Raw genomic sequence first — 10470 nt, forward strand, 5'->3', positions numbered from 1 at the left:
CAGTGGGGCATCGTAAGGAGATGCAGGCCCATAGTAGCCGGTGATCAACGATTGATTCATACACCATTTGTTCCCTCAGGATACTGGAGCCGATGTGCACCATTGGTTTGGAATTAGGGTTTTCCAACTCACCTGGGTGGACTTTCCTTGTCCACCAACCCGGTTGAAGCACTGGACATTCGCTTTTCGTCCTCTCAATTTCATAAACAACAGTAATGCTATGAGAAGTTAATGAGTAGGATTTCCATGTCAGAGGCTATAAACGCGTGGCCATGTGAGAGTATTTCGAGAGGGAGAGCGGACTCTCCCCACTCTCGGCCATACCAGGGCATTTGGGGGCAACCAACACCGAACTCACAATTTTCAATCCAAATATCAGCACAGTTCTACTGTATGGGGCGGAGACGTGGAAAACTACGAAAGCCATCATCCAGAAGATACAGGTGTTTATTAACAGCTGTCAATGCAAAATACTTCGGATCCGTTGGCCAGACACTATTAGCAACAAGCTAATGTGGGAGAGAACAAACCAAATTCCATCCAGTGGAGGAAGAAATCTGGAAGAAGCGCGGGAAGTAGATAGGAGACATATTGAGGAAGACAATAAAAGATGGTCGCACAATATCGCGAATTGCTTGGAGTTAGGCTTGTACGCGACTTGACCCTGGCTCAATAGTCCACAGGTTAAGCATTCGAACACAAGGTTAAGAGTCCTGGGTTCGATTCCTAATGGTGGATTCGTAGTTGGGCTCTACTGAGTAGTTTCATACCAGCGTAGAACATCTGTCCAGTGCACCTAGGTTTCCAATAGTTTTCCAAATGAGGTTTTTTAGTGATCATAGTAACATTCAGAAATGTTCTCAGTACCATAATGACAAATAATCATTTCAAATATCTTTCCTTCTTCCCTTATAACTTTCAGTTTTTTTAGAACTGAAGATATCTTTTTAACCCTCATACTGTTGCATGAATGTATGTGTGATCATATATGTTTTTAGTATTACATTCATATGATTTTGCGATGGAGGTAAGTATTTATAATTCAGTCGATGATTTAAATAGAGTCTCATTCTTTGAGTTAGCTTGTTTAGTCATAAAGCTTTCACTACTCTCCTGAACGTGGAGAACCACGAAAGCCATCATCCAGAAGATACAAGTGTTTATTAACAGTTGTCTACGCAAGATATTTCGGATCCGTTGACCAGACACTCTCAGCAACAAGTTACTGTGGGAGAAAACAAACCAGATTCCATCTAGTGGAGGAAGAAATCAGGAAGAAGCGCTCGAAGTGGATTGGGCACACTTTGAGGAAATCACCCAATTGCGTCACAAGACAAGCCCTTACATGGAATCCTGAAGGTCAAAGGAGAAGAGGAAGATCAAAGAACACATTACACCGAGAAACAGAGACAGGCATGAGAAGAATGAACAAAAACTGGATAGAAATAGAAAGGAAGGCCTAGGACAGAGTGGGTTGGAGAATGCTGGTCGACGGCCTATGCTCCATTGTGAGTAACAGGCGTAAGTAAGTAAGTACTCTCCTGAACAATATCATTAGCACATATTTCAAATAGACATGAAGTATGCAAACGTTCTTATAAATGACAGACAACTTGCCTTGTCTACCCTGATCTTAATTTGGTGTCGTTGACCTCCAACCTAGTGATGTTCAGAAGAACTATATTACAATATTGAATTTCTCTATTTTTAAGGTACTAATGAATTAGCCATTATAAATATATTGGCACGTAGAACAAATTATGAACGTCAAGAAATATGTCAATCCTATAAAAGTTTATATAAACAAGTAAGTAATGATGACTAATATTTACATTCATGGAATACTCATGAAAACTAGATATTTGAAATCATGAGTCAATTGAAGCTAGACTACCATGGAAAACCTGGAATCACTGAACGGTTTCTCAAACTTCATGTATTAGTTGAAGTTCAACATTAAAACAGTTGGATGCCGGCCAGCTCAGTAGTCTAGAGGTTAAGTGCTCTGGCGCGAGACTGGTAGGTCCTAGGTTCGAATCTCATGAGACGAGATTGTGGATGCGCACTGCTGAGGAGTCTTACAATAGGACGAAACGGCCATCCAGTGCTTCCAGATTTTTCATGGTGGTCTAGTTTCAATTGACTCATGATTTCAACTATGAAAAATACTGAAATCTCCACAAAACCCCCTTCTGAAAACTAGATATAACAACTAGTAACTGGAGTTGTAATGAGAAACAGTAGCCAGTGGAGTTCAACCAGATCTGTTGTGAGATATCAACTCACTGAAGACAATGTTGGATATGTCGCTCAATTTCGTGGATTAATTAAAGTTTATTGTTCTACAGAGATAAAGAAGGATATTTGTATTACTAGTAGGCAGTTTCGGTAGATTTATGTTTATAGGACTAAATGGTTTATTTATAAAGTATATATGGACATTCTAGACAAAGAATATAAACTGTTCCACGATTACAGTTCCTATGGTCAGTTACCAAGAAATCTAGACAAAGAAGGGTTTCCTGTATTCAACTGTTTAACAACAATGACTAAGTTGGATTGATTCATGATTTAAAATAATCTTAATTGAAACATAATTAATATCAGAAGGAGTTTTGTGGATATTATAGTCATTTCAATAGCTGAGATCATGAGTCGATTGAAGCTAGACCACCATGGAAAACCTAGAAGTAATGGACGGCCATTTCTTCCATGGTGGATGTGTCGCTCAATTTCGTGGATTGGTTGAAGTTAGACATTAACACCGTTGGATGCCGGCCAGCTTAGTGGTTGAGTGGTTAATCGCTCAAGCGTGAGACTGATAGGTACTGGGTTCGAATCTCACTAGGCGAGATCGTGGATACGCACTGCTGAGGAGTCCCATAATAGGACGAAACGGCCATTCAATACTTCCAGGTTTTCCGTGGTGGTCTGGCTTCAATTGACTCATGATTTCAACTATGAAAAATACTGAAATCTCCACAAAACCCCCTTCTGAAAACTAGATATAACAACTAGTAACTGGAGTTCTAGTGAGAAGCAGTGACCAGTGGAGTCCAACCAGGTCTATTGTGAGATATCAACTCACTGAAGACAATGATGGATATGTCGCTCAATTTCGTTGAAGTTAGACATTAACACCGTTGGATGCCGTTCAGCTCAATGGTCTAGAGGTTAATCGCTCGTGCGCGTGATTGATAGGTCCTGGGTTCAAACCTCGCCAGGTGGGATCGTGGATGAGAACAGCTGAGGATTCCCACAATAAGACGAAACGGTCGTCCAGTACTTCTAGATTCTTGTTTTGTTACCTAAGCCAATTTAATATTTACATTTTTAAAAGTTACTTAGTATGTATTAGAATGTTCCCTTATCTTTTTCATGACTTATCTTATATTTTACATTCTTAAACAGGATCTTAAAGATGATTTGAAATCGGATACTAGTGGAGATTTTCGTAAAGTATTATGTCAACTTATTGTTGATACACCATATATGTTGGCTAAATCATTATATTATGCAATGAAAGGTTTAGGTACAAATGATCGTGTACTTATTGAAATATTTACAACATTATGGAATGATGAAATGAAAGCTGTAGCTGATGCATATAAACAAGGTAAGTTATAAATTCAACTTAGTATTGTTTGTTTGAATCTTCCCATTGATGTTTTTAGGACTGTAACTGGTCAGTCTCTAATTGGCCATATGTGCTAACTGTGCATATTGCCTCGATATAGCCTTAATTCACAAGCATGGTGACAAGCAAGTCCCAGAGTGAACATCAACAAGTCTGAGATGCAGGTACATTCAGATAGTGACGAGTACCAAATAGGACGAAACGCGCGTCAAACTGGATTCCACTGCTAGTCACTATCCATCTTTGCTTATAATGCTTGTGAATTAATGTAAGTTATATTTAGAAGGAATTTTGAAGAAAAGAAAACTGCTTGGAAACTATTTCCTATACTTAACTGGTAGGGGGGAGTGGCATTTGTAGAAAGTAGCTCAATGTACCTGAACAAACTGAACGCATTTCTATAAATTTAAGTGCTTTTGTGTATATATATGTGGTTGATACTTCCAGGTTGTCATGTGGTGTATGTTACTGATGTCGACAGATATAAGTAGTATGTATCACCAATCGAAAATGAGATGCCTGGTGGTAGAAAGTTAAGACGATTGAATAGAAGATAACGAAAACAAAGAACAATTAGTATGGAAACAAAAGAACAATGAAGTCTGAGATGGTTGATTACTTACTTACTCACTTACTTACTTACTTACTTACTTACTTACTTACTTACTTACTTACTTACATACTTACTTACTTACGCCTGTTACTCACAATGGATCATAGGCCGCCGACCAGCATTCTCCAACCCGCTCTGTCCTGAGTCTTCCTTTCTATTTCTATCCAGTTTTTGTTCATTCTTCTCATGTCTGTCTTCATTTCTCGGTGTAATGTGTTCTTTGATCTTCCTCTTCTCCTTTGACCTTCAGGATTGATTAACATTTTGCAAATGGAGTATTTACTGTATAGTTCTCAGACACTCTGTAATTTTGTATTCGATTACATTCGATTGCCACCACTTGTGAACTCGTTCACTACACCCACAAAAGTCGAAGGAAATTTCTTCTTTAAGGATTTAAATAAAAGTTGCATTATTAAGCTACCATCTTGTGGATCTCTAAGTATGCTAGCAAAAACGACCGGTAACTTATCTAAAACCTATCAGATATTTTCTTTTTTATTATGTTTCCATCGTATTTTTCAAACTTCTGAAAGTCGTAAAGAATTATATATAACCAAAGGTGGACGGAGGGAGTGGAATCTACGACGTGCGTGACGTTTTATCTCGAACTCGTCATCTGGATGTACCTGCATCACAGAGTTGATGTTCACCCTAGGACTCGAACTAAGTATCGTTCACTTCAAACTCCATCACATTATCCGCTTCGCTTATCCATTCGAAGCGAACGGTACTTGGTTCGAGTCCCGTCGTGAACATCAACTCCAAGATGCACGTAAGTCCATCTGATGGGTCCTGAACAGGACGAAACGCTCGTCCTCGATTCCACTGCCAGCCACTATCCATCTTTGCTTATAAAGCTTGTGACTTCAGGTGATATCGAGTCAGTCCACACAGGATGCCCATATACCAATAAGAGACTGACCAATTGTAGTCCTAAACATCAATGAAAAGTTTCAAACATACAATACAAAATGAAAGTGGAATTGTTAATGTTAAAACTCACCATGTTGAGTGTCGATTTTTTGTTCTTTGCTCATTGACTCTACTAATTCTTTCCTGAATTTTTTTTTCTGTGTTTTACACCATACTATCTTATAATACTCAACCATTTTCCGTATTTCTATACTGTAAGAGACGGTGTTGCCTTGTTCCAAGAAAAACGCAGTATTGGGCAATTTGAGCTACTGGTTATGAAGAAGATAAACATATCAATACACCTGTTTATTGTTCCTTTGTTGTGGATGGGATGATGAAGTGCGAAAAATTCAGTCACACTAATATCTAGTTGTATTCATACGCTTTTAGCTATTACTCATTAGATTGATCCCATTACTGTTATATCTAGAGCTTAGATTCTTGCTATACTGAGTACTACTTGAGCACTGGAACGCTAGAACCCTCTGAATCGCAAGTTAGACTATAGGAGACGAGTGAAGTAGAACATTATTCCAAACAGTGTTAAATATGATACAAAACTCTCAGGTACTTATAGATTTTAGTAGAAGTGAAATCATCATTACAATCATCCGATCCATACACAGTGGTTTTTACCATTTGTCCAATTAGGAAACTACACGTCAAGATTCTGGAATGTTCTTCTAAAAGATGATTGGATGGAATGTCTTTGGCTCTTTCTGAGATTTTTATAGCTTCCTTGAGTTCACCCGGGGACCATTCTCACAAGTATATAATTTCCACTCATACATTTAGATCCATTCATTTTCTTTGATCTATATTTCTTATGTTTAGTTTTGAACTTCAATGGATAGTAGTTTTCTCGACCTTTCTGGCTTACTTGTCAATTTTCTCTTGCTCTATATTCTGATTTGGCATATGACAACTTCAACTAAAACTTATTCAAATCAGCTTCCGATTCACATTTCTAATCTCAGTCAACTAATGAAACATTACACATTGTGGTAAAACCACTAAATTAACCACTTCTATGAATCCGGTGTTCATCTTGTTATGCTAACGAAGTATGGCAACTTGAACCGATGCATACATACGCTTGGTCCTACGTTGTAGCTGACTGACTGAGATTTCTAAGTCCTGATAGCTTTAATGTTTATAACTGGTACAAATCAATTACTAGTTCATGATGATATACATCTACTTCTGAATAAACTATCTTTCATCTCTTTGTTTCTTAGTACTCAAAGACAAAGGAAGTGAAGGTGAGTTATGAATGTTATATTTGTCATCTATTGATATTATTATTATCAGAAGGGGTTTTGTGGAGATTTAGTATTTTCATAGTTACAAGCGTGAGTCAATTGAAGCTAGACCACCAAGGAAAACCTGGAGTGGAGTTCAGACCACGTCTGTTGTGAGATAGGAACTCATTGAAGACAATTGGTGAACGATCGCTCAACTTCGTGGATTGGTTGGAGTTAGACATAAACATCATCGATTGCCGGCTCAGTGGTCTATCGGTTAAGTACTCTGGCGCGAGACTGATAGGTCCTGGGTTCGAATCTCGCGGGGCGGGATTATGGATGTTCACTGCTGAGGAGTCCCACAATAGGATGAAAAGGCGGTCTAGTGCTTCCGCGTTCTTCATAGTGGTCTAGCTTCATTTGACTCACGCTTGTAACTATGAAAATCTATTGATATGTTAAGAGTAATAGTTTCACTACTGAATTCTTAATTTAAGTAATATTGTTGTCTTTTTCGAAACTTATAGTCATTAGCTTACTATTTGAAATAGTACATTATCATAGATTAGATTGTTAGTTCTTTGATTGACAAGTTTATCTAAGTCTAAGTATAATCTATCACACTAATGTTCACGTTGATTAGTTATTGAAAGAGTAGCAATCAGTGTCATATATGGCCAGTCTTTAGTGCTGACCCTATTCTATCGATCATGTTGCAATGTGGACACTAATCGAAATGACAACACATACTGCATACTTGATTGATAGACTATGCATAGACTAGGCTCACATTATACCAGACACATGAGAACCAGAGTGTGGGCTAGATAAGACCTTATTTGATATAAATGTAACCAGTCCAGAATACAAATCAATAATCAGTAATCAGAAGGGGATTTCGTGGGGATTTTAGTACTTTTATATAGTTGAGATCATGAGTTAATGGAAGGTAGACGACCATGGAAAACTGGAAGCACTAGACGGCCGTTTCGTCCTATTTTGGGACTCCTCAACAGTGCGTATCCACAATATCATCTCGCGAGATTCGAACCCAGGACCTACCAACCTCGCGCCAGAGCACTTAACCGATAAACCACTGAGCCTGCACCAAACGGTGTTGGTGTCTAACCTCAACCAATCCACGAAATTGCGTGCACTATTGAGGAATCCCAAAACAGGACGAAACTGCCATTCAGTGCTTCCAGGTTTTCCATGGTGGTCTATCTTCAATTGACTCATACTCTTAACTATATACAATAATCAGTAAGTTGTATCCATCAGTTCATACTCAATGATCAATCATATCTTACTCTCGTTAGCCAGATATCATAGACATTCATATCCCTTGTGTATGTATTACATAAATGAAAGATCATCCGCTTCTTTTCCGTTTTTAATACCTAAAGAATCTGAACGTTCATTAGTTACTGATATGAAAAAAGAAACATGTGGTGATTATGAATATGCATTACTTAGTTTAGTTCAAGCTGAACGTGATGATATACCAATATTGCAATTGAAAGCAATACCTGATAAAGGTGTCAATTCAATTATTAATCATGAATTAGCTGAAGCTGATGCTAAAGATTTATATGCTTCAGGAGCTGGGTAAGTTATTGTTATGTTCAAAAACTGATTGTATTTTTGATTGTAAAGTAGACAGAAAGAAGGCGGTTTTGTGGAGATTTAAGTAATTTTATATAGTTTAAATCATGTGTCGATTGAAGCTAGACCACCATTGAAAACTTGGAAGCAATGGACGGCCGTTTCGTCCTAGTATGGGACTCCTTAGCAATGTGCATCCATTAACACCGTTGAATGCCGGCAACCTCAGTGATGTAGTGGTTAAGAGCTCGCGTGCGAGACTGATAGGTCCTGGGTTCGAATCTCGCGAGGCGGGATAGTGGATGTGCACTGCTGATGAGTCCCATACTAGGAAGAAACGGCCGTCTAGTGCTTCCAGTTTTCCATGTCGTCTACCTTCCATTAACTCATGATCTCAACTATATAAAATTATTAAAATTCCCACGAAACCCTCTTCTGATTACTGATTGTTGATTTGTATTCTGGACTCACTAAGTGTAGACTGTTTACATTTATGTCAAGTAAGGTATTATCTAGCCCATACTCTGGTCCTCATGTGTCTGGTATAATATGAGTCAAGTCTATGCATAGTTTATCAATCAAGTATCCAGTCTAGTAGTGGAGTCCCACAATAAGATGGAACGGCCGTCCAGTGCTTCCAAGTTTTCCATGGTGGTCTATCTTCAACTCACGATTTCAATTACATAAAATAGTCAGAATGACGTTAAAAAATTGATTAGAAGCGAATTTAAGATGCACTTTAAGTACGAACATTATATAATATATTTTTGTGGGCTAGGGTAATTTAACATTGGCTTTCAGGAGAACCGAACACTATCTAGACCTTTACGTGACTACTCAAACAGTACAGCTTGATCCTGCTTGCAAGGGAGCCAGACACTATTCAGGCTTAAACTTTATAACCCGATCAGTACAGCTCAACCCTACTTCACAAGAAAACTAAACACTATATAAACTTCAAAGCTACACTGTGAATAGTACGACTCAATCCTGTGGCGCAACCACACAGGTACCCATCACCGTGGTGGACAATCCTCACCATTCATATATACGTATATATCACTGTAAGGATAGCTCGTTGGCAAACTCAAGGAAGCCTCAAGAAGCCCAGAAAGAGCCGATGACATTCCGTCCGATCACCACTAGAGGAACATTCTAGAATGTCGAATGTAGCTTCCCTATTGGGTGAATAAGAAGGATCCCCTATGTGCCTATTGGCTGTCCGAAATGATGATTTACTTTCAGCCAAAAAACTATAAATACATGAGGTTTTTGTATTGTATTTGACACTATGTTGGGAATAACATTCTTACTTACTAGTCTTCTGTCTTCTCTCTTGTGACGTTACGGATTCGATCGTTCGAGTATTGTAGTAGTGCGTGGCATAGCAAGGATCTAAAGGTCTAGATATAACAACCACATGTATAATTATTCAGGTCATTTATCGCGTAAATCAATTATGCACACCATGAACAGGCCAAAGTTGACCTATTCCGCTTACACGACAATCAAAACTCATTAATGTTAGCAATAATGATATGCGTTACAATGGCCCTTGAGAACACTGAAAAGCAACCACTAGTATGAATGAAATCGGTTAACCAGTAAATCAATTTTACGTATGAACAGTCAGTAAAACTTGCGAAAATAATGCCAAACCATCCACAATATCAATAGCGAAACACCAATATCATAAAAGACCTTCGGCTCCACATAGCGATATTGCTTATACTACATACAACATCGCGTTATCCACTTAGCTACTGAGTCCTGATCAGTTGCAGTCCTAAATAAAAATGGGAAGATACAAGTAAACAACATCATGTGAATCTGAACTTCACCCGATTGCACAAGCAGGTGGTTATCAGGACTCAGTAGTTAAGTGGATAACGTGATGGCGTTTGAAGCGAAAGGTACTGGGTCCGAGTTCCAGAGTGAACATCAACTCTGAGATGCAGGTACATCTAGCTGACGAGTCCCAAATAGGACGAAACGCGCTTCCTGGATTCCGTTGCTAACCACTATCCATCTCTAATTATTGGTCAACTAAAATTGATTAATGTTGTAAATAGTAACTTTTTTTCTTAAAAATGTTTATCACTATGCAGTAAAGTTTAGAAAAAAAAGTGAAAAATGTATTTGTTAACCCCAATTTCTTTTCCCTTTTTTAAGTCGTGTCGGTACGAGTGAAAGACGTATTACACGTGTTATATGTAATAGAACACCATATCAACTATATTTAACATCTGAAATCTATTTTAAAGTAAGTTGTCTTATATTCATGAAATAATGATTCTATATAGTTGAAAGCATGAGTCAATTGAAGATAGATCACCATAGGAAACCTGGAAGCACTAGACGGCCATTTTGTCCTACTATGGGAATCCTCAACAGTGCGCATCCATGATCCCGTCTCGCGAGATTTGAACACAGAACCCAGGATAAGTGTTCTG

The 10470-nt window shown here is 38.3% G+C and overlaps 1 protein-coding gene across 1 annotated transcript in view; it reads left to right on the forward strand.

Moving 5' to 3' along the window:
* Positions 1-10470, forward strand: part of Smp_074150.1 (putative annexin) — a 29768-nt gene that overhangs the window by 13254 nt on the left and 6044 nt on the right. Inside the window, exons 3-7 of the mRNA XM_018797855.1 lie at positions 1713-1807; positions 3412-3616; positions 6407-6430; positions 7819-8020; positions 10190-10280. Of these exons, the coding sequence (XP_018652855.1) occupies positions 1713-1807; positions 3412-3616; positions 6407-6430; positions 7819-8020; positions 10190-10280 (617 nt within the window). The remainder of the gene's footprint in view (positions 1-1712; positions 1808-3411; positions 3617-6406; positions 6431-7818; positions 8021-10189; positions 10281-10470) is intronic.

The sequence above is a fragment of the Schistosoma mansoni genome, chromosome 6 (genome assembly GCF_000237925.1).
Source record: "Schistosoma mansoni strain Puerto Rico chromosome 6, complete genome".
Taxonomy (NCBI): domain Eukaryota; kingdom Metazoa; phylum Platyhelminthes; class Trematoda; order Strigeidida; family Schistosomatidae; genus Schistosoma; species Schistosoma mansoni.